The following is a 26,385-nucleotide window of genomic DNA, read 5'->3' on the forward strand; positions in this document are numbered from 1 at the left end:
CATCGATGAAAGATTTTCTATTACGAAGGTCAGATGTGCTGCACGAGCAGGTCTTCGACATTTAATGGAGGACTGGCTGAATATAGCGGCAGGAAGAACACATCGGCTGACTTTTCGGAGATATTCCTCAAGGAGTCCGCCGCAACAACGGCTTGCTTTGTACACTCGCCGCCGTTGTCGATTTTTTCTTTCATTTTTCCAATGCTTACATCGTTTCAACAGAGTCTTGAAAAACGCATCCCGTGGCAAAGGGACAACGCCTTGGCCTAGCTGTTACCTCCCACACCATTTGAAGCGACCGTAGATGTTCTGTGCTTTTGCTCTAAGCCTAAGGCCTTCCGCAAGGTGGAATGCAGACTGTTGGTTCACTCCAGTCCTGCGCTTTCCAATTGCCGTAGAGGAACCGCACGATTTTCCTCGCTTTACGATGCCTCATCTCTGTACTGGCACAAGATTCCGCGCTGGAAGGACGTCGAAGCTCAGGATTTCTTAAATTATCGCTGGCAGGTATCTAGAACTCCCGGCTTCTCCAAGATGTTTCTTGCAATGACGAGATCAGTAGATTGCCAACTCCGTGCAGAATGCACGGCAGCTTTTACCATTATTTTGGCATCGTTCTACCAAAAGAGATAACGACTTCAGAGCAGCAGAAGATGTGGGCGCCAAACGAATTATAAAAGACGTGCAAAGAGGCTTGAGTCGAGCACCGATGTCAGTTCGCCTAACACCTCACGTTAATGTACTGAGCGTTATAGACTGGAGAAAGCCAATGGGAATCCCGGCCAGGAAACAATTCATACCTCTTGGTTCTACAAGCCAGGAAAACCAGCCCAAGCTTCGCCTGGATTCCTTATCGGAAAGAGACGATTCTCCGGTACGAGGCTTAGTCCACTGATATCCAGACAAAGCTCTCTTTCTTGGTTTGTCTCCCAGGGTATCTTGCTGAAATATACTCTTACCAAACGACTAGCAAGCTCGGTATGTTCAGTATACTGTCGGTTCTGTACACGCTCATACTCGGTGGGGATGGAAATTGGAACAGTGTCAAAGACGCGGTTCCTGCCAATACAGAAGAAATGGGGGAAGATGTTTGAGTATATTGAACGAACACCTTCGCTTCACGATGTTATGATACCTGGAGGAGACACTTCCTCCCTCGAGCTAACTCAATTAGACAACATAGACCACCGACTCCTTTCATTTCCTCATGCACAAAGGATTCGTCTAGCTAGCAAAGGTCTTGCCGTTTGTCCCAGTCTTATCCTTGATGAAAGCGATTCCTGGGCGAAAAGAGTAATTCAGCCATTGAGCCCGGGAAGAAAGATTGGAAAAAGTGTAGCTCTGCACACCCAATTCAACCATCCCAACGAGGTCACTTGGATCACGACGTCAGCTGCTCAGAAGTTTTTCGAAATCGGAGTCACATTGCGAAATCAAACGGTATTTCTGAAAGGCGTAAACAGCGATCTTGCTACAATGTAACAGTTGATTCGAGATCTCGCAGAGCTCAATATCCAACCGGTAAGGCAAACTGCTGTTCAAGTCCCAGTTTCTTTTTACTCCTGATGTGCAAGAGACTTACTCGAGCTCAGTATTACGTATACCAAGGCGACATGGTACGCGGCCTGGAAGATCTCTGCACGCATTTACAAGAGATTCTCGAGCCTCAAAGAAACATCCGCATTACGATTGCAGGCTTTATAACACCCTCTTTCGTGGTGGACCTCCCAGGCCGGGGAGGGAAACGCTTGGCCAATCCTGACGAATGCTATGATAGATCATCAAGAAGATCACTCTTTCGAGCGCCGGGGGTCAACGGTTCTGACCGCCTTTTTGAGTATCATGATCCTCTTTAGTCACTACCTTCACTCTCTGCCCCTCAGGCGTAGCAGACCTCAGCGTATTTGTAGTATAGGGGAGACTAAGCCAAAATTAGTATACAGCTTCTCCGTTGGCGTGCAGATTTTTCCCATAGGGGAATCGCGGAGAATTTATAGACAACATAAACATCGTAGGCAGCAACAAAATACAAAGTGTATTGGAAGGTGCTCAATGATCAGGGAATCGGTAAATTCCGCTTAACGCCAAGGCTGATCGATCACGTGACGCATTTGAACCGTTCGCTGTATAAATCACACTTCATAATTTCCAAAGTTGCGTACCTTCTTCAGCTTGCCATTCACCTCACAAGATCTACACCGAACCACACGAGGCGTGTACCAATGGTACGGTCCTACATCTTCTCTAGGTCAAGCTAACGCACCCAGGCGCCCCGCCCACCGACCGCGCCCTCCAAAACCCCCCACAAACCCGCCAAAGCCCCCAGCCGCAAGCACGAAAAGCGCATCTCCAAACACGCCACCCTCCTCTCCCGCATCACCAAGCCCACCGCCGCTACGTCCAAAGTCACCAAACGGAGACGGCCGAGCAGGAAACTCGTTACGGGTCTGGACTCTCTCGCCGATGCCCTGCCGAGAGCTACCGACGGTGACGGAGAAGAAGAAGCATGGGAAGGTATCGTGGCCGAAGGAGGTGGCGAGGACGGGGCGAGGAAGATCAAGCACAGATCCCTCAAGAGTAGACCCGGCGCCGGGAAGAAGAAGGAGAAGTTAGTGGCGATGGAGCGGGAGCGGTTTGCGAAGAACTTGGCGCAGATGGCGGCGGGGCGTGTTTCTGTTCCTGGTCCTGCGGACGCGGATGGAGGGGTGATGATTGTGGATGGGAGGGAAGAGGGCGAGGGGACGAAGAAGGGGAGGGGGAGTGCGGATCGGTGGGCTGCGATCCGGGGGTTTATAAGTCAGACGATGGAACGGCGGGTCGGGGGTGAGGTTGGGGTGGGGGGGAAGAAGTGAGGGGGGGAAGGGAGGAAAGGGAGAGGAATTGGACTGCTACGGAATAATGCTGCTGCGGCTGGTTGGCGGCAATTGCTACGTGACACTGCGGTCATGGCATGACGGTCCCCGAGCTTTTGCATGGGCAGAGGCTTGAGGGTGCTATTGCCGAGACGGTCATCCTTTCGACTACCGATTGGAGTGATCAAGGGAGAGGCGAATGTGTGGGGGTAAGAAAGTTGGGGCTCCCCTTCAGTTTGCCTGCTGATGAGTCCAAGCCTTGTATGAAGTTCCAAAGTCCAATCAGGGAAAATGGGAAGGAGTCGCCGATCGCTCTAGAGATACTTCAACAAGTGGATTCGTTAAGGGCAGAGAAGAGAATGACACAGTGCGGTCGAATCTGCCGAGCCAGAATCACCACGATTGAAGGAATAATCACAGATGCAATGAACCGCTGTAACCTCTTGAGCATGCAGCTGCTGAGCCATAGATGATATATACACGCCGATTGTACAATCTTTTCCTCTATTGCTTCAGAACCCCACCGCTGCAAGATTAGCACCCTAATGCCCAGCAGACGAACGATCTCCAGGATTTCCACGGATGGGAGGGTTGTAAACGATTTTCCTTGTCTTGATTGGAACCCATTTGTATCTAGGGATAGGACGGTTAGCAACCACGCCTCTTTGCAAGTATCATGGAATGACGAACCTCTTCACCCAAATGCTTAGAGCTAGTAATGCGCTTGTAATCACAACGGTAGCTATACCCATCTTCTTCCTTTGGTCCATCTCTGGCTCCGCGGACCAATTCAGGAATTCCACCACATCCTTTGCCATTTGGGATGTTGTAGCGGGTGTGCTATCCTCATATTCGACGAGACCATCGTAGAGGACGCGAGCCATTGCAATACCTGGCAAACAATGTCAGCTTCCTGCTCTATACCGGAGACCGCAGATAGGCTCACCAGTGCCAGGGAAGTAGGGATTGAAGTTCAATCCAGGAGCCACCGTGGCGCCTGGAGGCGGCTCCTCCGGGTACCCAGTCAATAGGGAGAAAATGTAGTTGCAGCCTCCATGTCTAGCCTTCACCATCAAGCTGAGATCCGGTGGGAGCGCTCCATTGTTCGCCGCACGGGCAGCCTCGTCGTTCTTGTAGGGTGCAGGAATATAGTCCGACAGCTTCCCTGGTCTCTTCTCGATCTCACCTTCATCATTGGGCTCGGTGTCGTATTCGTTCTCTTCAGCCATAGCTTTCATCTCGTCGACGGTATGGGAGGAGCCGACAAGTGATCGCCAAGGGATGCGGTTGAGGGAGTGACAAGACGAGCAGACTTCGCGGTAGACTTGGAAGCCACGTCGTAGGCTGTCATTTGTTAGCGAAGCTCGCGGTAATTGAAGAAGGAAAGGCGTACGTTTGGTGGTCGAAGGTCTTTGTGAATTTCTCATGTTCCCACGGGTATTTAGTGGGGTGAAGTCTGCAGTCATGCTCAGCACAATGTTCGGGGCCCTGCAGAGTAATGGTCGTACCCTTCTTCTTGCGGTGTCATTGCATATAGAGTGGGCCCGTAGAGATGATAGTACCACGCCATTGATCCGAGAGCTAGGGCAGTGGTAGCCGTCCCAGCTACGGTCAGGCGGAAAGGAGAGGCAGCAGCTTCTGACGCAGCATCTATGGATGAGGAGGTGGTAGAGCGCTGAGGAAAGATTAGCTTGTCCGTGGCTGCCAATGGATCGAGGGATGGACTACGGTCGCCGTTCGCGCCAGCGAGCTGCGGGCATTGCCAGCCATACGCGCGGAGCGCAGGACTGAACGTGCCAACATGACGCCGTCTGGGCAGACTTGATACAAAAGAAATGACTCGACAATGGACGTGGTCGCCGCGATGGAGTGGGGAGTGGAGATTGAGGTCAGCGACGAGGAGATATTGTGATGCTTGGCGAGATGCTGCTGGTTGGCTTTAGATGTCTGTTACATTTGATTGGTTGATCGAGACAATGCTGACTCAGCATGGGATTTTGCTGCAACACGGTTTTCATCGGCCTGATTTAAATTTCTCTGACTCCCTCGACTCCCTCACCGCCTGCAACTTCTATTTCACTCTCTACTCCCGTACCATCTCACAGTCTACAAAAAATAAAAACATGTCTATGGGTTCTTCTGTGAGTACTCTGCAACCAATGGGCTCTACCAATGGCTCCTGACAAACGTTTGGGCAAGTTCCACGTCGAAAATCCGCATTTGGGGAACAAAGACAGCGTTGAGGACTGGAGAAGTGCGAGGATTCGCCTTTTACATTAAAGACCCAAGCTTATAGGCCATAGTAAGAGGGATAAACCCTTTGACACCACCAGATCTCCTCCAACATGAAATAGCACAAGTACGAGCCTCGCCATCACCCCAATCTCAAAGACTCACCATGGTTAGACTCCTAGGTCCAAAGATACAGTTCTATCGGGTCGAAATGAAGTCGTATCTATTGTTCAAAACACAGATCCCAACCGTCGCCTGCTCGTCATCATCGGCCCTTGCTCGATACACGATCCAGCCGGCGCCCTCGACTATGCTGACCGTCTTATGCAACTCAAGGAAAAATATGCTGGCGACCTATTGATAGTCATGCGCTCTTATCTCGAGAAACCTCGGACCACAGTTGGGTGGAAAGGGCTGATCAACGACCCAGACATCAACAACAGCTTTCACATCAACAAGGGACTGAGAATATCGAGGCAGTTGTTTGTGGATCTGACAGAAAAAGGCATGCCGTTGGCTAGCGAGATGCTGGACACAATATCGCCCCAGTTTTTGGCAGACCTGTTAAGCACTGGCGCCATTGGAGCGAGAACGACAGAGTCTCAGCTACATCGAGAATTGGCATCTGGATTATCTTACCCGGTCGGCTTCAAGAACGGCACAGATGGAACTTTGGATGTTGCCATAGATGCTATAGGAGCTGTCATGCATCCTCACCATTTCTTATCCGTCACAAAACCTGGCTTGGTCGCTATTGTTGGGACTATGGGCAACGAGGATTGCTTCGTGATCTTAAGAGGTGGGAAGAAAGGGACGAATTACGACAAAGAGAGTATACAAGAAGCGAAAGAGGCGCTGGGAAAGAAAGGACTGCGACAAAGGTTGATGGTCGACTGCAGTCATGGCAATTCGCTGAAAGATCACCGAAACCAACCAAAGGTAGTGAATGATTTGGCCGGACAGATTGCGCGAGGGGAGGAGGCAATAATGGGTGTGATGATTGAGAGTAACATCAACGAAGGTGGGCTTGCACCGATTGAAAGTGCAAACTGGAGTGCTGACCGTTGAACAGGCGCACAAAAGGTACCCAAGGAAGGCAAAGAAGGCCTGAAATATGGAGTTTCTATAACAGATGCCTGCATTGGTTGGGATACTACAGAAGAGGTGCTCGAAATACTCGCAAAGTCGGTCCGAAAAAGAAGGGAAGTATTGGGCATGAACGGTCATCAAGAGACGAACGGTCATACTTAAAAAGTTATTTCGCCAAAAGTTCTGAGATACTACGACAGATTCTTTTAGACCAACCTCTGCATGTACCCGTCTTTTTGGGGGATTCCAGCATTCCCTGTGTCATCCTTTGAGCATACAAGCAGCATCTGAGCATCATGGGCGCTGCCCCCTGTACTGTTTGAGTTGTCTGCTCCCTCCTGAGCCTTCCATCTGGCTGGGATTAGGACGGGATGTCTCTGACTAGAAGCCCCAGTTTCATGGGCGCTATCATTGCCTTTGTTCTGTCTCGCGTGGTCTCAGACACAACAATTTCCTTGTCGAGATCTCTCCGATCCTTTGTCCCAGAAGACTCATGCTTTTGCCCTTTCCTTTGTTGCTCTTTACCTCCTTTGTCTCTGTTCTCATGCTGTCTTTATTGTTCATGATCGCTCCTCTACCTACATCTATCAGAGAAAATGCAAGCTTCTTCCTTCCCTCATCTTTAAGAGTCCTCTGCTGGCCCCGATCTCTCATCCATCAATTCTACCTTCTCATTCCCTATCCAACCAAAACCGCTGCCCGACCAGCAAACCTTTCTATATCAACCATGGGCAACACTACTTCCCTCCATGTCGCGCTGTTTGGCGGCGTACCAGACCGCAAAAAACAAGCATGGGTAAGACCCAAGGCTCCACGATCGAATAATAACGGACAGGCGGGCCCTTCAACAAGCAACTATCCGGGCCCTCCCGGGGAAATGCAGGAATACGACGATGAAGCAGGACTACATGACTCTTCACACCCACCTCCTGCCAGCAAAGGGCCGCCAAGGCCCCACACAGCTCAAACGCATACCCCTGGGCCCGAAGCTGGACACTCTTCTCCAACAGGCGGACCAAAACCTCAACGTCCGTCGCGCATGCCAACCTACCATGTTGAAGACGAGGAGTTCCCAATCCACACACCCGGACCTGGTTCAAGACTCACGGGGAGTTCTCAAGTAGGTCCCCCCATCCCACAAGCTCAACCCCCCAAACGTCAAAAGCAGCCACCGCACTCCCGACGCCCCTCTCTGACAAACCCCCGCACCAGCAGTCCCCATTCTCGTCCCCCTGGGGATCGATCTCGCCAGCAACCTCCTCCTCCGCCTCGTCATTCACACTCAGCAGCTCCTCATCCTCATTCTCAGCCTCATCCTCACTCAACAGCCCCTCATCCTCATCCTCATCCTCGCTCTCGCACTCCACCCTCAGCACCACCGCATCCACACGGACGTCACGCAGAAGGCGGTGGCGGAGAGCGAGGCGGTATGCGCCATCCGAGAGATTCGCGCGATGCGGTGCGGGATCCGCGTCGGATTACGGGGCGTAGCCGGAGGGGGGAGGAGGGGGTGTAGGAGAGGAGCGAGGAGAGGAGAGGAGAGGAGAGGAGAGGAGAGGAGAGGAGAGGAGAAGAGGGTTGGTCTTGCGAGTAAGCGTGGTGTTCGCGTTGGAGGCGGGGAGAGAAGAATCGCGAGAGTCGCTTTGTAAGATATCTATTCACATATTGAAGCGGAGCGTACTCAACTTACCAAGCTACTTTCGCGCCTTCGTTGTATGCAAATCACCCCAAGCACATCGCCACGTTTGCGGTAAAGAGCCACCCACAAGACCTATCCACCCCCCGTGAGAACCTCTTCTGCACATACATGTACCTCTCTCTCTGTCTCTGTGAAGGGATCCTAAGCCAAACAGCGGACCGGGAGTCGACTGTTAGCCAGCTGAATGTGGACACAATCTCACCCAAAGCGGTAGGGTAGCAAGCTTTGGAGGGGTACTGGAGGGAGCGAGCGTCGAAGAGACAGTGGTGTGGGGATAGTAGAGGGTGTAAGGAACGGGGTTGGGCGAAATGACTTTTTGATGGTGAAAAGGTAACTGACGATAATGAAATGAAATGAAATGGAAGCCATATCAGCAGTAGTCATCCGAAACGTCGAAGAATGAAGAGCGGACACCACAACCGTAGTACAGACCGAAGTAGCGAACGGCTCCCGCAACGGTATTATTCTTACACTGGACGCCCGCCGTACTATACTGCTATGCTATGAATAGTAGCACCATGCCAGACCGTTCAAAGGGAATATATACGCCCAAGTTGCTATATCCCAAGATTCAAGACGCCATAGAAATGCTCATATGCAAGCCATGCCATTTCCAAGATAACTACAAGAGTCCTCTCAAGCGCCGCCGATGAAGGAATCAAATATGCACAATACGATACCTTTACAATGTTCCTAAAGTTTGATCTGAAACCTTGGACTCTTCCTTATCCTTTCACCATACTTGTAGAAGATAATCGGTATAGGACACATGGCCACTGCAATGAATGCCAGCAGGGAGTTTCCCCACCCAAGACCAAGTGTTGCGTACATCTTTTGCCCGGCCAGAGGTAATAATGCACCAATGAGAGAGCGTAGGACGGTATTAGCTGCAAGGGCGGAGGCGGCGTAGATGGTGAAGGCGTCGACGAGGTAAGTTTGAATGGGCATGAATGTGGCGAGGAGGCCCAATCCAACCATACCAGTACCGATGATAGGAACTATCCAGAAAACATGTTTGTCTGCTGTCCATCCATACAAGAACACTGCATGACGTTAGTACGGCGCTCGTAGCATCCAAAAGGTGCAGACACACAGCCAATGGGTATAATGAAAGACCCCGGAATCATCGGCGGAAGTCGGTACTCAGCCTTCATTTCCCCCGTCTTCGACTTCGCCTTCAAAATCCTGTCGCTTGCAATGCCAAAGATGACCACCCCAAACAACGACCCTACTCCAATGCCAAGGTACGTCAGACCAACGGAGCCCTGACTGAAATGATATTGATTTTCGTAGACCTCTGTAATCGTAGTGAAGAGAAGATATAGATATCCGTAGACCACAGCCATATAGGTAGACAGCGCCAGAACGATAGGCGAAAAAAACAGCAGCTTCATGGGTCGGACAATGGAGACTTTAAAGAGGGCCGCTGGGCTAAGCGGAGATGCCAACTTGGATCTGAGGTTTTCGTTGCCGGTCTCTTTTCGGAGCTTCTTCGCCTTACGCTCGAGGATGATGGGAGGGTATGTTTCTCGAAGGGAGAGGAAGGCTGAAATTGTAATCACGCCCGCCTAAGGTATCGTTGGTAGGACACCTACTTGACAAAGGGGGGAGTATAAGCTTACCGCCATAGCGATGACCCAAAAAATCCACCGCCATCCTTTTGCTTGAGCCAAGTATCCACCAGCTACAGGTCCAATCACAGGGCCCATCAAAGGGCCTAGAGCCCAGATAGCCATGACACCTCCTCGCTTCTGCTGAATGATCATATCCGATATCGTCCCTCCACCAATAGTCAATGGGCATGAACCAAAAGTCCCTTGTAGGAAACGCCAGCCAATGAGCATGTTGAGGTTACTCGACACAGCGCATGCAATCGTGAAAACTATGAAAAGGACGTTGCAGACGTGGTAGACGGGGACACGGCCATATAGCTCAGAAAGCGGAGCAATAGTTATGGGACCAAAGGCGTACCCAAGAATGTAGACGGAAACGACGAAAGAGGCGAGTTCTTCATTGGTCGATTTGAACTCTGTCATGACTTCGGGAACTGCAGGTGCCAGCATGGAAGAGGCCAAGGGACTGTTATCTATTAGCATCTTGTACCCGATGGGAGAAGCTTGGAGGTTCACTTGCGTTAAGAAGGTGATGGATGCAATGACCGCAACGTTGGCCCACTTCAGCTTTTCGGACCAATTTATGGGATTTTGGGGGTCATCTGGTCCATCCCAGTCCACTATATTCGGATCCGCCTCTGTCTTTATTGTCTCAGGCTCTTTCTTATCTGAGTCTTCGCTGCGATGGCCCGCTTCAAGATCGATTTCTTTCTCCAAGCTGGAGCCAGCGGGTGATGCTTTTCCATTTGGCACCAGGAATGCCGAGATAGGTACCTTTTCTGGGTCTGTGTTACTGGCTGCTTCATGAACCGAGTCAAATGCTTTCTCCGGATCTGTCGATGGTCCTGCTTCTGGAACAAAGTCTGGTGCTGTCTCTGGGACTGACGCTGGTATTACTTCAGGCTTTGTTGACGTCGGTGCTTTAGATGCCGTACCAGGTACTATCTCTAGATTCGTTGATGAAATTGCCTCTGGCGCAGATAGATATGCTTTTGTTGCGGAGGCTGACGCTGCCCCAGGGGCTATCTGTGTATGTTTCTCGTCCGGTCCCGGTGTCAGAGCCTTCTCAAAGCTTGGTAACCCTACTCCGCCAAGCGCTGCCGGTACCGTTCTACCTGTTGTCATCCGATCTTCAGAAGCCGATGATGAGGCCTTTTCAGGAACCCACTGGGATATTGTCGAAGGTGCTAGACCAGCCGGAGAGGGTTTGTTTATTGCAGATAGACCGGCGTGTTGACCTTGGGGAGGTACGCTGGATGCTGCTGCTACAGACGCTGTAGCAGAGGGTTGTTCTGGAGCTTCTGAGAATGCGTCGGTGGTAGATGCTAAAGACTGTGTCTCCGCAGTCGCGGTAGGGTTGTGGCTTTCAGGAAGCGCTGGTGATGGCGCGTGGGAGGGAAAAATTGGATGCGATTCCCGAGTGGGAGTGGCAAAGGCTTCAGTGGAGGCAATGGACTGTGTTTCTGTAGGCATATCTGCATCATGGCCCTCGAGAGCTGCCGTCTGTTCTCTCTGCTTTTCGAGACTTGCATTGTTGTCTCCACCTATAGCTTCTGCCAGGGCGTATTCTGCGTCTGATAGCCATCATTAGCCCCATGTTTTCATTCTTCATTCTTCATTCTCCATGCTTGTTTTGGAGAGACATTGAGATTGTTGGAGCAGCTCGTTCGAAGACATACTCATGATTGAGGCTTTCTGTGTGGTCCAAAAGACTGTTCAATTGTCAAGGCATGGCAGGATAGGAGAGTTTCCGGGCCGTAACAAGTGAAGCTTGTTTTCCTTCCCGCGGTCCTCTATCAGCAGTCAGCACATTTGCATCAATTCATGTGTCGGTAGAAGATAAGATAATGCTTACATGGGGCAATTGATGACTTGTTGTGATTAAACACTCGTGAGATTTGGTGTTTCTTTTTTCCATTTCTTGAACGGAGGGTATTTTAGACTTTAGCTTAGGGACATGATCGGTCTATAATTCATGGCAGTCTCGGTACAAAAAGTGCCGTAAACGCCAAGGATTTGCATAAAATGGTACATTCACATAACTTAATCATTACCGACGTCCGTCATCAGCCCTATCCTTTTTCTCATTTATGTAAAGTAATGTAGACATGGTCCATCCTTGACTATGTGACGGGGTACACCCAGAAATAAGATATCTTATACATCACCTCCAAGTTGTAATAATATTGCACCCGAAGTAAAGCCAAGACAATAAACCCATCATGACGATTTCCGAGAACAAGCAAAGAATGCTCCAGGGTGAGCTCTACCATTGCTGGACTCCGGAGCTCATCCGGGAACGTGAGCGCTGCAGAGACGCATGTCAACGTCTCCTTGATGCTCGGGAACCATCCCGTCGAAGACAGGTCGAGCTCTGGCGTGGTATCAATGGTGACTCTTCACCAATGCCATCCCCACTTCCAGACCCGAAAGAAGATACTGCTCTCTTTGAAGATGATCCTCGAGTTGATGCTCCTATCCACATTGATTATGGAACCAATGTCCGTCTAGGATCCAATGTTCAGCTCAATTGCAACTGCACCATCATTGATACCTGCCTTGTCTCTATCGGATCTCGAACTCTGGTTGCGCCAAATGTCTCCTTCTACAGTGGAACACATCCACTTGACCCGCAGCTACGCAATGGGACCCGAGGTCCGGAGACGGGCAAGGAGATCCATGTGGGAGAGGATTGCTGGATCGGCGGCGGTGCTATCATCTTGCCAGGTGTGACCATTGGAAGAGGTTCCACCGTGGGAGCGGGCAGCGTGGTGACGAAAGATGTACCACCATTCCATGTGGTGGCTGGCAATCCTGCCAGGATCATTCGCAAAATTGAAACAACAATGTCCAAGGAGTTGTCCGAGTCTGACAGAAAAGACTGATGCAAAAGGTCTCGTATATCATGGAAGTAAAGGGCCTACAAGGTGCAAGGTGCAAGGAGCAAGGCAATATTGATGTGGCATTACTATTTTTTATTTACATATCAGCTTTGGACTGGTCACAAAGAGATTGGGCCTACCGTAATGTATGTAATTTATGTAATGTATGCAACCCAATCATTACTTAGCCACCGAAATGCCTGCGACGCCACCAGTGAATAATCATGCATTATCATAATGCGTACTTTACGTCGGTACCCTTGGACCCCTGGACCCTTGGACCCTTGGACCCTTGGACCCTTGGACCCCTGGACCCTGAAAGACCCTGAAAAACAATATCGCCGCACTATATCAGAATCCAGGATGCTGACACCAGATCTTCTACCACATATATATATTCACGTATGAAAATCCTAACATCACTTCGCCTTTTTCTCACCAATCAAAATCACCAATCACAATAGAGCATAGCAAAGAAAGGAATCATGGTCAGCACAGTGCTGTCCTGATAACTCCGATGCCAGACTCATACAATTCCCAAATAGTGTCTTTCCTACGTGATCAGACCAAAGAGAGCGAGCGATCATGGTGAGTCCAATACGAACACCCGAGTCATACCCTCCCCAACAATGATTCGCAGTCGCTTATCCATCACTCTTCCATAGCCAGACTTCCTTGGTCTCTGTCCTGAGGTTCGCTGCCTCATCTACACCTACCTCTTCCCACAGCCTAGCCATGAAATCCTCGCCTTATCAAGAGAAGCCAAACACGATTACTCCAAGGGGGCGCCTAGCAGCTGGTACGCAGACTCACTCCAAGAAGGTCTCGTCTATGGCAGCCACACGGCCAGAACTGCTCCAACAAATGCATCTTTCCTCCGCACCTGCCGCCTCATAAACACCGAGGCCACCCCCATCTTCTATGGCGCAAACAAGATCATTGCATACGCCGAGGATAACAACGACATCTTCTACTGGTTACTTGATATCGGTGAGCGCAACAGAAGAGCCATACGTCACCTCGAAATCGGCTGGGCCTACGGTGTCAGTATCGAGTCTGGGAGAGGCAACATGCACGGCATCCTAGAGAAGATTGAAGATATGGGGGAATCGGAAGATGACGAAATTCGAGAGCACCGGCAACAATTGATCGACATGGTGAAGCGACTTGAGAAAAAGACAATCCGCCTCAGTAAATGAATTTCCCCCAGCTCCCTTAATAGACAAGTTCTGCTGACCATTCATTGCTCACAGTTGTCCGCACCCTCCACCTCCTTGTCACCAACCAAGACCTCCAATGTAAGCTGCCAATCCCCAACCCTTTCATTCAGCCATCCTAACTTCCTCCAACAGCCCTTTCAGTCTACCTCCCTGGCATCGACGGTGGCGACATTTGGGACCTTCCCAACCCAAATTTCTACTTCGCCGAAGAACTCTTTTCAAACTCCACCACAAGTGTACACGCTTGCATCCCCGAAGCCCTGGCAAGAATGATCGGCATCAAGACCCTCACTATTGGCTACACCAAAGACATCGAACTAGCCGAGGAAATCGCCAGGGCCACAGGAGCGAAACAGTTGTTAATCGAAACGATGCCGGAGGGCAACACGTTAATGTTGAGTGCAGCAGAGCAGGCCGAATGGGCAAGCAGAGGTTGGAGTTTAGAAGGCAGGACGGCGAAGAAGGCGCTGAAACCAAATACTGTCGAGGATTACTCGGGGAATGGGACCGAGGAGGAGAGGAAGAGTGAGGTGCAGAGTGGATCCACAAGCGAGGGATATGCCGAGGGTGGGAGATTGAAGGCAAGCATGCTCCATGATATGGGGAGTGAAGAGTCTAGTGAAGTGATTGATGACTCGAGTTCGGGCCGGGACTACGATTGAGCGAGGGAAAAAAGGAAGGAGCGAAGTGAGGAAATGGATGATGATACAAACACAAGGAGAGAGCTTCGGAGGCGTAAAGCGGATGGCGAGACGAACGAACGAACGAGCGAGCAGGCTGCTTAAGCATACGGAGAGCACTAGGGGTTTCCCGTGGTGGATGTGATATCCTCTAAGATTACAAGCTTTTCTTGCTGCTTCTCGGCTTATGTACGTCTCTGTTCTACAGTTGCAGCTCAGCGCGATGTGTAGCAGAACACGAAGCTAGGACGATAGGTGACCTTTCGGTGACAATTCAACTCAACTCTGCATATTCTGGACGAGAAAGGATGCCCTGAGAACAAGTTGCGACCCAACTGCTCGACCTACAACATCACTAAGGCGCAGACCATGATTTGATGGCTCGACCTGCCGTTCCTTGGCCACTACTACTTCTTGCCTCTTTCCATCGTCGGATGACATTGATCCTCTGGGCGAACAAGTGAGGCGAAGATCCTGTCAGTGGTTACGAGCGTGGTGTCCGGCATTCGTTGTTCAGGCCAGTTCGTCCAGCTCCTCCAGCTTCTCTCTATTTTCAATGCACCCATACAACGGTAGACTCTACGGCCACTAGGACGTGGGCAGAGGATTTCATAAATGGCGTTCTCATTGCAGGAACCTTTCGAAGTGCCATGAGTCGCATGCCTCATCCCACAAACGTTACGAGCCGGACGACTCAACACGACACATCGCAAAAGCAGCCTCGATCGCACTGGGCTACGTCAAGGAGCGACATACAAAACGAGATAGACGAGAATCGGGGAGCATAGGCATCGTTGAGGCTCGGTGAGCAGTCAGTGGCTCCCTCAACACAAACTCCACCAGCTCTGGAGATCAAAGAATCTCCTGCAAGTTGTACCCACTCAAGCCTTGCTCTGGTTACCAAAATGTTCTCGTGTGGATGATTTTCCTGACCACGCAATCTTCTGCCTCAAACGCTCTCTTCGCTTTTACGTCCTGATTGATATATATAACATATTCCTGCTCAATTGTCGCTTTCACGATTTACTGAAATCTGGCCCTTTCTAAACCACCAATTTGACTGGTGCTTTATGTGACCATCCTATACGGATAGAGATTAATCGTACATGAAGAGCTCTCCTGCTTCGGGTTCATCTGCAGAGTCTAGCTGATACAAGCATCTGACAACCCTACTCCATTCACACAGTCAAGTTTTCTGACTGAGATTGTCCGCTGGTTGACCATTGGACAATACTGATTTCAAAGGTGACAGCTATGGCGAAAGGGGCTGAGGACGTCTCATACCTTCTCAAATGACGATCACTTTACTCACCAATTTGCTCACTATCAGTCTCTTATAGGTCACGCTCATGACGGTGAAGTGTTAACAATATGAAAGCGCTTGGCAAGTGAACTTAAAAGACGCAGCTTGCTCATCCTTACAGATTCATCTGATCAACCTCTACAGCAAAGATGCAGGACAACGCCATCACCGGCATCCTCTACGTTGCGTTTGGCTTAGTCGCTCTCGTCACGCTCGGCAAGAACGACGTCCCCAACATCCGCCAACACCCCGACAACTCCGCCGTACGCGTCGCCGTCGCTCTCAACGCGCCCGACGACGGTCCCACCCAAGCCGACGGGACGTACCCGGCCATTCTCGCGTACAACGAAGTGGGCGACTATATCGGATGGTCGGACTGGCAACACAGACCGCACATCAAGTCCGGCGGCTTCCACGATGTGATCATCGAGCAGCAGAAGGGCCCGGGCCAGCAGGCTACGTATTTGCAACTCTTCGCTGGAACGGATGCGGTTTGTATTGCGTACATATCGCAAACGTGGGCTGATGGGACGACGCGGGGGTGGTTGGGCGACATGGGACGTGCGTGTGGGAGGCCTTATTACTATTCCCACATATTCGTCGGTAACGATGGTCATGTGCCTGGTGAGTTGGTTCCCAGGGTTTCAAACAAACCCCATTACCATCGTGCTACTCGAATCGAACAGCTCACGCCAAACCCCTTCTTCAGATTGCATATGGATGGACGCCGACCACAGCGACGACCCAGACCATGACATGCCAGCAGCGCTCCAGATCCACATGCAGGTAAGCCAGACCACCACCCCCCCTCCCCCCTTTTTCAAAGTCCCGCCCGCCCACCGCTAACCAATTCCCTTTCCCAGGAGTACACCAACCTGACCACAGCCTACAGCCGCGACCCCGCCCACTACTGCGACGAAGAATGCATCATCTTCCACCGCGACCCGACCAAACACCTCGACTTCAAAAAACACCCGCCCAAAGAGGACCGCCTCTTCCGCGGCAACCACCCCCCGGGCGGACCCTGCTGCATGGACGACGACGACGGGTACGCGAAGCGCAACCGGCAGCGCCAGCAGCCCCGCAACCGGCGCCCGCCCGCCCTCGCCGCCCGGCTCGTTTCGAGCCCGCACGGCAAACACAGCGCGACGGACCTGTGCGGCAGCGAGCTGTCGCACGGGCCGGACTTCGTGTCCTGGTCCGAGCGCGTGTTTTGCGACATGGGGACCAAGGTTTCGTGGCCGCTGTGCGGGAGCGGTGGGAGTGTGGGAGGGGAGGAGGGGGAGGGGGAGTGTTATGAGTGGGAGACGCATTCGTTGGTCACGGGCGGGCGGAAGGTGGCGAGGCATTATGCGACGGTTGAGGAGTGGGGGTGAAGCCCTGGGGAAAAGGGGGGTTGGGTGGGGGGGTTTTCTTTGGGTCAAGACGTCGTTTGCGATTTCCATCTCCCTTCTTTCTTTCTTCCTTTCATTTTTTCCTATCAGCGGCCAGATCGTGCACTTTTTCTGCAGAGTTGATCGAGGGCTGGTTTTGGCACGGACAAACGCACTGCTAGGACTGCTTGTCGGTTTTTTCAGGTTTTGGTCCAGGAGAATTCACTCGGGATGCGCGTCTGATCTATTCGATTCGGAGTAGCTCGCGAGTTCCCATATAGTAATAGTATACCCATGATAATTGATGCGCTAAGATGTTCTGTAGTCCCAGGAGTATGTGTATACTCATCACCTCCCCACTTCCTTTCATGATTCTCCACTCGCAACATCCTCGTGACCGAGGCATACATCCCGCCGTATTCGTACATCATGGCATACACCTAACCTACCTCTCTACTCCTAGACAGTGCGTAGCTGGCTCAAATCCTCAAAACAATCTCGCTCCCCGCTTTCAATCCTTACCTAAGACTCGAAAGCATATCTACCTATCTTCGTGACGTGGTCCTGAATGCTGAGCTGAGAAGGGGTTACGACAGTACGGTAGTATGCTCCATCTGTATAACGCCGACGGATGGGTCTCAAAGCTAGGTAATCTAACGTACCTGACTCAGGAGTCAGGTGCCGCGGGGAGCTTCGTGGGCGAGTTTTTGGGGGTAGGTCAAAGGTCACTCGGATAATAGCATGGGATTTGAAGTGCATGCACTTAGACCGTGGGAACCTTGCGGGTCATTGGTGGATTTAAAAGTGGGGACGGGGTCGTCTTTAGGTGTTTGGTGTGGGTTTGTTCTGGTCACATGCGAGGCATTGAGTAGATTTGATCTCTTATCTGTATAACTCGTTCAAGAGCCGCGCTATAGAGGTAAACCAGTACGGAGATGATTGAATCATGTTGGAGCCGCTTTGGCTGATAAAGATGCGCATGATCGAGCTAAGTCAGGACATCAAGCAAGTTGATGGTTACATGAACCACGGTAAAATCCTGCTTTCTTCCCACAGACCTGCGATTGCCTGTAGCTGCAGGAAAAGGTACCACGCGAATGATGACAGGTTGAGTCCAACAGCGTTGACAGTATCGTCAAAGCCTGTATAATTGGAATGAGTGGGCAAACCCGCAGCGGCACGAGAGCGAGAGCTTGACAGCCAATGCACCTCTCTGCCTCGTCCTTCAGAGGCTACGAATGAAGAATTGACGTGGCATACCTTGTCCTGGACGTGGAACGGCGTATGGTGAGGAATTCCAGTCAGTGGGCAGATGACTCCGGTTTCGAAGTGGGTAGTTATCTCTGCTTTGTGCCGCGCGCCTTGTTTGCTTTCTAGCATACGATGATGGCCCACCCGTAAGCATTTCGTCAGCTCCCCTCTTTTTTCTTCGCGGATGACGTTGCGGACTAGAGAGTCGCTTGACGGCCGTTTCAAGGTCATCCAGTCGTCTCTGAATCGATGTGAGTTCTGAAGGTTGATTTTGTACAAGACCCAACTCCTGAGTGTGTTCACTACCTTCAGCGTTGACGCGCGGCTTATGTTGTGAACTCGCTGGCATCGACGTGTGTCTCAGAGGATGATGTTCTTGCACAGGGCCAAAATTTTGGAGCGACACATCTTCCTCGACCTTGACCTCTCCTTCATTATGTGGCGTTATTGGCATTGATTTTGGCAATGATAGGTTAAGGGCCGCTGTCTGGCTCCGTGGTTCTGGTGCTCGTTCCTCATGGTCTGCCTTCCCTATTTGCGAGGAAGGATCAGTGTAGCGAAGTCTCTGCTTGTGAGCTTCCCTGGCTGGGCACGTTGCGGCCTTAGCTTCATGTGAGCCGTGGCAGTTGGCACATAGTATGATGTTGGAAGTGCATGCCGACGTAGCATGCTGCGACGCACACCTCCCGCATCGGTAGGCAGAGGAACAGCATAATCTATGGTGACCAAAGGCTTGACATCTTCCGCACCGGAGAATTTGCAGATCAACGGGGTGACATTTGTAGTGCTTGCCGCGAACAAATATACCAGAACGGAGGACCTCGTCAGCTTGCTGGGCGGTACGGAATTTGATGACCAGGCTGCTTTCCTTTTTGTATCCCTGGCACGAACGAATGTTGTGGATGTCATCGACACAGCGCAGAGACACCACGACGCGTGAATTTTCCTCTAGGAGCTCTCTGATCGCCTTGGCTTTGTGTTTCCTTGTCCGCATATCCAGACTGTCAACGCTGATTCGAGCTGTTTCAACAGCGTAAGATTTGGCCTGCGCAGATATGCTCCTCTCGAACTCAAGGTCCCAGCCTCGTATTCTGCTAAGTCGCACCATGTCCTCTTTTGATCCCGCGTGAGCGAGCACCTCGACATTGCCTATATCTAATAACATAGCTTCGGTGAAACGTATGGAGTCTGGGACATCGTGCCCTAAAGACCTCATGGTGTCAAGCGAGCTAGACAGCCTCAGTAGTATACCGTCAGAACCCATGTCGTTCAAGTGGTTGACAGTTGCCTGATTTTCGATGTTGAACGTGATGAGAGAGGACGCGTCTGGGTCTCCCACCTCCTGCTCCGTCTCCGGACCTTGCTGGAATTGTTCATCGTGTTCAATTCGTGTTTGGTTGTCTGCTTGATCGTTAGGCCGTAGGGCCAGATCACTTGGATCGTTGACCAAAGTGTCTGCATGCATAAGGTCTACACCTGAGTCGTCTTCCTCCATAAACTCGTCTACCACGTGCAACATAGCAGAACCCTTCAGTTGCTCGCTCTCAAAATCTTGCAGCTGCAGACGGATGTGTTCGCATTGAGCTTCGATGTTCTTGAACATTCTCAAGAGATCCTCGCCATCGTCTGTCTCCACTCCGCTGTCTATCCAGTCCGTGTGGACTCGCACCTCTTCGACTCCGGGTTCGTTGCCCATGATATCCAAGATGCCACCACCACCCGCGACGCTTGCCTTGTCCCCTTCTTTTGTCTGCCTAAGCCCATCATGATTCTTCCTTTTCCTCCCTTTCTTCTTGGGTCGGTCGATGGCAATGGCTGCCGGTGTAGCATCCCGCCTCTTTTCGTGAGAGAAGTCTGCTTGCCCAGCTCCTTCGCGTGTATCATCCCCATTGCTGAGCGCCACTGGCCGTACTGCTTCGCTTTGCCGACTACAGGAACCTCGGGTTACGAGTGTTGGCTCGAGTTCTGGGCTGGGCTCCGTAAAATTGTTCGCTCCACGCTCGTGCCTTCCAGTCGTCGTCTTGGGATGGGCTTGACTACCCTCGGCATTGAGCTTTGTAACGACCTCTTGGAAGGACTTGCGGATGTCGTGATATTGCCGTAGAGGTATCCTATCTCTCGCTCGCTCGGCAGCTTCGACAGTGATGTGCTTGAGTATGAGAGCGCCAATGAGGGTTCTGTCCGCTTCAGAAACTTCGTAGGGGTACTCCGGGTCGGACAAGGCTTTGAGAATTCCTGTAAAAATATTCGTCTGCAACGATGAGGGGAGTCTGTGATGCTTGGATACGCTGAGCTTCACACAAGCGTCCAGAGCATCGAAGTCGGCTTCGAGACTGGCTGCGTGATCAAGGGCATCTTGAGAAGGGTGTGGGTGGATATGGGGCCAATTGAGTTGAAGCATTGCGTACAGAGTCTCGGGAGAGATGTCACAAGCCTTGCGGCATAGATTGAATGGTTGTCCAGGACTTTTATGTCATTGAGCAGAGTACCTATTGAGATTTGAGAGTATACTTGTAGGTATTAACATTTTACTAGACGCGTTCTCACGGGCTTTCTAACGTGTAACCTCCGAGGTTTAAACCCGAGCGCGGAAGCCCTCCGCATTGATCTATACCCGATATGGTAAGCTCGTGCGTTGGGATAGCGTCTGAGGACTGAGGCAAGCCGAAGTTCAGTTCCAAGCTTCTATATCAGGAAGTTATGGCCGGGAGAAAAGGAGAAAAGACGGACCAACCGAGGTTCAAATATTTGAGGGGCAGATATTCAATCAGCAAAGTACATATATATCAAAGTCTGCCTTAGCATTTATTCCACATTCTCTGCTCCTCAATCTCCCAAATCTTTGACACTTCCCCTCCTCTCCAACCCAGGTCACCCACGAGAAATACCCTCCGACACCCTTCTCTCAATCACATACCCAATTGAACAAACCCAGTAAAGCTCGCTTGCACGCACTGTGACTACAACAATGGCGACCACGCAAACTGTCGTCCTGGCCGAGCGCCCCAAAGCCGACGTCCAACCTGGGAAGACATTCCAAATGCAACCCCAGAAGAAACTTAACAGAGACGACCTCAAGGAAGGCCAAGCCTTGGTCGAGATCATCTATCTGTCTCTTGACCCTGCCATGCGAGGCTGGCTCAACGATACCCGCTCCTACGTGCCCCCCGTCCCCATTGGCGGCGTTATGCGCGGCGCGGTTATTGCGAGAGTTGTTGCGTCCAAATCCAGCAAATATGAAGTTGGATGTCATGTTTATGCTGCCTGTGGGTGGAGAGAGCAGGCGGTGGTGGAGGACAAGGATGGGGATGTGCAGAGGTTGGATGTGCCCAAGGGTGGGAGGTTGACTGATGCTTTGGGTGTCCTGGGTATGTTATTTTATGCTATCATCACAGCACGTGATATTATATGAAACAGAGAAATAGGAGCTCAAATTTCGGGACATCATAGGAATCACAGGCTTAGTGAGTATATTTCCGAGTCATCCTCCTCCGATACGTATCATTCTGCCTGTCCCACACCTGTGTCTTGCAGAGTCGATACTGACCCTGAACTGTAATTAGACAGCCTACTTCGGTCTCATCGATGTCGGTAAAGTCAAAAGCGGCGATTTCGTCGTCGTCTCCGGCGCTGCGGGCGCAACAGGAAGCGTGGTCTGCCAGATCGCCAAGCTCAAAGGCGCGACCGTGCTGGGTCTGGCTGGTAGTGATGATAAAGTCGAGTGGTTGAGGGACTTGGGCTGTGATGATGCCCTCAACTACAAGGACGCGGATTTCGCCACCAAATTTCGAACCAGCACCAAGGGTTTCATCGATGTCTTCTTCGACAACGTCGGCGGTGATATTCTTGACTTGGCGCTCTCGAGAGCAAAGCCCCATTCCAGATTCGTGATCTGTGGCGCCATCAGTCAGTACAACAGCACTGAGCCGAAGGGGCCGAAGAATTATCTGATGATCATATCCATGCGGATTCGCATGGAGGGATTTATTGTACTTGATTATAAGGATCAGTATCCAGCTGCGCGACAAGAGCTCTCCAACTGGCTCGCTGAAGGCAAGATTCAAAGGAAGGAGACGATTGTGAAGGGAGGGTTGGGAGTGGCTGAGAGGGCATTATTGGGGTTATATGAGGGGACGAATACGGGGAAATTGCTTGTCGAGGTTCAAAGTGAGGCGGGGGGGAGCAAGTTGTGAGGAGCGCAAGTGGTGAGGAACGAGGGATTACCTCGGAAGCCACAGAAAGGAGGTAAACGTGGGATATATATCATGATAGGTGTTTTTATTTTCGCCACCTTTGCTATACAGGAAGACTTGTACTCCAAATCAAATAGCGCCTTCCGCGGACGATGGAAACAATGACGATGTTAACTTTTTCAACGGCGTTGGGTTGTGCTAGGGATTACTGATAAAACGCTACTTCCCCAGATGCTCCAAAAACACAAAACTTATTTACGGAGTAGCTACTGAACTGAGGGAATGCGGAAGAATCGGAGACAACAAAACCGTCGACTCTGGGAGCCATGTCAAAGACACGACAACATCTACAAAAGAGATACGCACCCGAAGAACGTTCCTCCCAAAACTTGCTTATGTCGTAAACTCTAGACTCTTATTCAATCTATCCGCATTCGATCTATGGAATGTCGTAGGCTTTGAGCCCGTTGCCTTATGCACAAGCTCTGATGTCTGTCTGATGAAGAAGCATGCAATTCCAGAAAACTGGGACACGATGCGGTAACACAATGCCGAAGATGCCTGGAAACAATAATGATATGAAGTGTAAAAAAAAATCAGTCAGCAGGTTATGCAGACGCAAAGGTGAGCCACGTCTGATGCATCGCGAGCCAGTGTGCTTTGTAGTTGGCGGCAGTGACGAGAGTAGCTGAATCAAGTAGGCAAGGTGTCTAGGGTTCAAGTCTAGAGCATGAGAATCGCTGATTTGGCATTAAGAGTCGACAGAGTTTGATTCGACAAGCTCTAGCTGTCCATGTAGGGTGCGTCCGAAAGGGTGGGAAGGCCTCCACGTGAAGACCAGATGGCCATGAACGTCGACGGAGCGAATAAGGCTACCAAGGTCTGTGGACGATGTATGGCGAAGGCTGTCGGTAGGGGCCCAACGAATCTTCACGATGCCGTGGTTCTTCTTGCTTGAGAACTTCCTGTTTTATGCGTTTATTGTCTCCACCAGACTCAGCCTCAGGTGATCCATCCTCGGCCTCACGCTTTAGTCTGGCTGAAGTACTGAACGGGAAGCCAGTGTCTCTTGCCATTCGGCCGGCTCTGAAGTCATCGATTTGCTGAGGCAGAGTCCCAGGAGTAGGATAATAGTCTAGGGTACGATCAAATGATTTTCTGGCTGGTCGGGCTCCATTTTGATTGCGATCTTAGTCTCAGCGACGGGCTCGGCGGCTGGAGGCAAGAGGGTAGTTGGGAAGCCGTGATTTTTCTATGCATGCCTCCAGACCAGACGTCCTCGACCACCAGAGGTGTGACGCCCACCGCGGAGAACGCACTATATCTTGGTACATGTACATTGTTCCGTCAGATGCTGCGCAGCGCAAATCCCACATTGAGGCTCGGCAGAGCATGATTCCGAAAGGTGGCCGTAGCCTTGACAAGTTAGGCATCTCTGAAGACCGAATTAACCTCGATCCGCAATATTGCAGGCGTGACGTTTTCCCTGCCAGGACAAACTGTCTGCAAAAGCCTTATTGGCTTTCTCTGGAGGCAAAAATTCTACCATAAGGGCGGTGGTCCCTTTTCCTTCTTATTTCGCAACTTCTTACCACACCAAGCTATGTCATTGATGCTGCTGCTGCGGACGCTGCTATCAGAGTCGTCAAGGAAGTTGGTCTCAGCTAGCGCCCTGATGATAATAGACTTCTCTATCCGGTTCCTAAACATCATACAGTCGATCCTAATATTGTGCATTCTGATGTTATAGGTTTGTTTTGGCAAGGGACCCAGACTTCTCCTCAACCTCTTCATGCCATGCTGTTGACTGGATGAGTCGGTCGAGGTCTTCGCGGTGCTCTGCGTCGGCAACAACTTTGACATCGCCACGGTCTAACAAACTTGCGGTAGATAGTCGCACTGAGCCTTTGAACCAGTCGTTGGAGAAGTAAGCTTCAAGCAAAACCGAGATAGCCTCTCCCAAATATCGGGAGTCCCTTCCTTCCATTATATTCACGCTCGCCTGGTGTACAATATTGAGGATGATGTTGGCTGAGGATGATTTGATCTCTACAATATTGGTACCATTGACAACAGCAATGAGACGATTATCTGCTGCGGTATCAGGCATTTGCGCCATGAGCTTGGCGTGAATGTCCTGATAGGATTAATGTGGTCCGTAGACTGGGTCAGCGGGACTGTATCTGGCGCTCCGGCGGTTGTCTGAGTCGTGATGGTGCCAAGAATAATCTTAGTAAAGGTGTCCCTGTCCATCTCTGACAATTTAGAGCAGTGCCCATTCGACTCAGCTTCGGTAATGCCATTTGTGACGCCCTTTGCAATCTGAGCTCGGAGATTTGCGGGAAGGTTAATGGCTCCGGACACGCTGGCTTTCATAGTGTGGTGAACATTGTCAAAGTCGGCCTTCTTGAGACTTCTGGGGCTGGGGTGATCGGAGATGTCATTCATCACGGGCAAAGGCGGTGAGCGAGTGCCCAGTGTGTTGCATATGTGGTGGCTAATGTGCGGACTTCAAAGGGAAGTCGCCTTCAGGAACACATCTTTACGCAAGCGTGATATATTGCTAGCGCTGTAGGAAACGCGTTCTCCTCCCTTACTTAACCTTTCTAATTGTCATTGTAAACAAGGAAATCATACAGAACCGAACAGCGTCTCTGCGGGCACATCGTCTACCATAGTGAATCAGCACGCTAGGGAAGTTGTCATCATTCATTCTTTTCTGCTTGCAAATGAAGCAGTCAGCCCTACACCCTCAAGACCCTTTATCATGCTTTGCCACTCGATGGTCCACTTCATACCTTGGTGGTCTCTGAACATAACCTCATAGCCTGGAAAAGTCGATCTCAGGAGAGGTATAGACATGCTTGTCGGTATCATCTAAGGAAAGGATGTGTTGCGTCACTCCACTACTTGTTTTCATTCACATATCTTTCACCACGTACATCAGGCCCGGTTTGCGCTGTTCCATCAAGAAGCTCCGCAGAATTAAGCATTATAACGAGCCCGCGGTGGAGAATAGACCATGCTTCTGTGAAAACCTGATGATCTATTCACAAGACCGCTGGAAGGCTTCGATGGATCTTTCCATTTCCACTCATCTGCATCGGCGTCATCATAAATTTCTCGCTTTTGCCAGTCCGCAATCGTTCTTTAGTAGATTCGCTCAAGCTGATACCCATCCAAACCTTTTCTATCCTCTGCGGCCGGCCAAGCTGTGGCAGAAAGAGCCTGTTAGCAAAACAGAAGGAACTTGCTATTACGCGGGCGGAAATAGAGGAGAGGAGTATCCTTGGGATTATGTCGATATATGGTCGGGAGAAAGACAAATGCTTTTCAACTTTAAGGTGGGCCAGGCAATTTCAGTCGATAAGTGGGCTTTCTGAACTCCCGTTGACTGCAACAATTTGCTGCGTAAACCCTTTCGTTTGAAAACTTACCAACAAAGACAAAGTCGCCGGCGATTGCAGCGGATATTCAAAACGCAGATGGGTGCGATATCAAATCCTGGCTTGAAGGGGGAGAAAGTGGGCACACTCAATTCCGCGCTTGCCATTTGATTCCAACGAATATTGGGTGTGCGACCATCATTGACTCCGGTTGTGGCACTCTTCCGAGTGCGAAACTTGTGCCGTTAGCGCAATGATTCAAGAACCAATCGTCGAGGGTTTTGGGTTACACTGTAATTCCTGGCTTAGATGAATGTGCCGGCGAAGACGATCTTTGCTCCATTGCCCCGAAAGGATCTCAAGAATCAGTTCACACAGCAGAGGCTGCTTAGAAATAAGGAATTCTGGTCAATACTGTCGAAGCGCGCCTAATAAAGGGACCCAAGCAGTTTCAGTCGAAGAATACACAACCACACACACTTGGAGAACCCTACCAAGGTACCTAATTCCTCACGCGGCACAACGGGAAGATGCGAACCTTTCTATGATCAGAGCTGGGATAGCCAAGGTGATAGGTAAGTATACAACGCCAAGGCAAGACTAAATGAGGGT

The 26,385-nt window shown here is 50.8% G+C and overlaps 12 protein-coding genes across 12 annotated transcripts; 7 read left to right on the forward strand and 5 right to left on the reverse strand.

Annotated features, from left to right (window-relative positions):
• Positions 1-1,026: 1,026 nt before the first annotated feature.
• Positions 1,027-1,856, forward strand: HO173_006438 (uncharacterized protein; the record flags this gene model as incomplete). The annotated part of the gene is made up of 2 exons (XM_037308349.1): positions 1,027-1,455; positions 1,593-1,856. The coding sequence occupies 2 exons, from the start codon at positions 1,027-1,029 to the stop codon at positions 1,854-1,856; spliced, it is 693 nt and encodes a 230-aa protein (XP_037164615.1).
• Positions 1,857-2,052: 196 nt separating this feature from the next.
• HO173_006439 (uncharacterized protein) lies at positions 2,053-2,852 on the forward strand (the record flags this gene model as incomplete). The annotated part of the gene is made up of 2 exons (XM_037308350.1): positions 2,053-2,067; positions 2,268-2,852. The coding sequence occupies 2 exons, from the start codon at positions 2,053-2,055 to the stop codon at positions 2,850-2,852; spliced, it is 600 nt and encodes a 199-aa protein (XP_037164616.1).
• Positions 2,853-3,394: 542 nt separating this feature from the next.
• On the reverse strand, positions 3,395-4,655 carry HO173_006440 (uncharacterized protein; the record flags this gene model as incomplete). Its single annotated transcript, XM_037308351.1, has 6 exons — positions 3,395-3,485; positions 3,543-3,744; positions 3,799-4,196; positions 4,246-4,308; positions 4,361-4,527; positions 4,581-4,655. 6 exons carry the CDS (start codon positions 4,653-4,655, stop codon positions 3,395-3,397), a joined length of 996 nt encoding a protein of 331 aa, XP_037164617.1.
• A 320-nt stretch (positions 4,656-4,975) lies between these two features.
• HO173_006441 (uncharacterized protein) lies at positions 4,976-6,335 on the forward strand (the record flags this gene model as incomplete). The annotated part of the gene is made up of 5 exons (XM_037308352.1): positions 4,976-4,993; positions 5,052-5,106; positions 5,156-5,211; positions 5,259-6,105; positions 6,157-6,335. The coding sequence occupies 5 exons, from the start codon at positions 4,976-4,978 to the stop codon at positions 6,333-6,335; spliced, it is 1,155 nt and encodes a 384-aa protein (XP_037164618.1).
• A 2,230-nt stretch (positions 6,336-8,565) lies between these two features.
• Positions 8,566-11,168, reverse strand: HO173_006442 (uncharacterized protein; the record flags this gene model as incomplete). Its single annotated transcript, XM_037308353.1, has 4 exons — positions 8,566-8,915; positions 8,966-9,440; positions 9,495-11,059; positions 11,165-11,168. The coding sequence occupies 4 exons, from the start codon at positions 11,166-11,168 to the stop codon at positions 8,566-8,568; spliced, it is 2,394 nt and encodes a 797-aa protein (XP_037164619.1).
• A 539-nt stretch (positions 11,169-11,707) lies between these two features.
• Positions 11,708-12,370, forward strand: HO173_006443 (uncharacterized protein; the record flags this gene model as incomplete). Its single annotated transcript, XM_037308354.1, has 1 exon — positions 11,708-12,370. One exon carries the CDS (start codon positions 11,708-11,710, stop codon positions 12,368-12,370), a length of 663 nt encoding a protein of 220 aa, XP_037164620.1.
• A 193-nt stretch (positions 12,371-12,563) lies between these two features.
• On the forward strand, positions 12,564-14,249 carry HO173_006444 (uncharacterized protein; the record flags this gene model as incomplete). The annotated part of the gene is made up of 4 exons (XM_037308355.1): positions 12,564-12,581; positions 13,033-13,558; positions 13,621-13,665; positions 13,720-14,249. 4 exons carry the CDS (start codon positions 12,564-12,566, stop codon positions 14,247-14,249), a joined length of 1,119 nt encoding a protein of 372 aa, XP_037164621.1.
• A 1,470-nt stretch (positions 14,250-15,719) lies between these two features.
• Positions 15,720-16,946, forward strand: HO173_006445 (uncharacterized protein; the record flags this gene model as incomplete). The annotated part of the gene is made up of 3 exons (XM_037308356.1): positions 15,720-16,194; positions 16,280-16,356; positions 16,434-16,946. 3 exons carry the CDS (start codon positions 15,720-15,722, stop codon positions 16,944-16,946), a joined length of 1,065 nt encoding a protein of 354 aa, XP_037164622.1.
• A 1,014-nt stretch (positions 16,947-17,960) lies between these two features.
• HO173_006446 (uncharacterized protein) lies at positions 17,961-20,595 on the reverse strand (the record flags this gene model as incomplete). Its single annotated transcript, XM_037308357.1, has 2 exons — positions 17,961-18,085; positions 18,204-20,595. 2 exons carry the CDS (start codon positions 20,593-20,595, stop codon positions 17,961-17,963), a joined length of 2,517 nt encoding a protein of 838 aa, XP_037164623.1.
• A 567-nt stretch (positions 20,596-21,162) lies between these two features.
• On the forward strand, positions 21,163-22,387 carry HO173_006447 (uncharacterized protein; the record flags this gene model as incomplete). Its single annotated transcript, XM_037308358.1, has 3 exons — positions 21,163-21,562; positions 21,645-21,658; positions 21,758-22,387. The coding sequence occupies 3 exons, from the start codon at positions 21,163-21,165 to the stop codon at positions 22,385-22,387; spliced, it is 1,044 nt and encodes a 347-aa protein (XP_037164624.1).
• An 872-nt stretch (positions 22,388-23,259) lies between these two features.
• On the reverse strand, positions 23,260-23,463 carry HO173_006448 (uncharacterized protein; the record flags this gene model as incomplete). The annotated part of the gene is made up of 1 exon (XM_037308359.1): positions 23,260-23,463. The coding sequence occupies one exon, from the start codon at positions 23,461-23,463 to the stop codon at positions 23,260-23,262; it is 204 nt and encodes a 67-aa protein (XP_037164625.1).
• Positions 23,464-24,131: 668 nt separating this feature from the next.
• Positions 24,132-24,835, reverse strand: HO173_006449 (uncharacterized protein; the record flags this gene model as incomplete). Its single annotated transcript, XM_037308360.1, has 2 exons — positions 24,132-24,524; positions 24,566-24,835. 2 exons carry the CDS (start codon positions 24,833-24,835, stop codon positions 24,132-24,134), a joined length of 663 nt encoding a protein of 220 aa, XP_037164626.1.
• Between the last annotated feature and the right edge of the window lie 1,550 nt (positions 24,836-26,385).

The sequence above is a fragment of the Letharia columbiana genome (genome assembly GCF_014066305.1).
Source record: "Letharia columbiana isolate WasteWater2 chromosome Unknown Sc0000019_s0, whole genome shotgun sequence".
Classification (NCBI taxonomy): Eukaryota; Fungi; Ascomycota; class Lecanoromycetes; order Lecanorales; family Parmeliaceae; genus Letharia; species Letharia columbiana.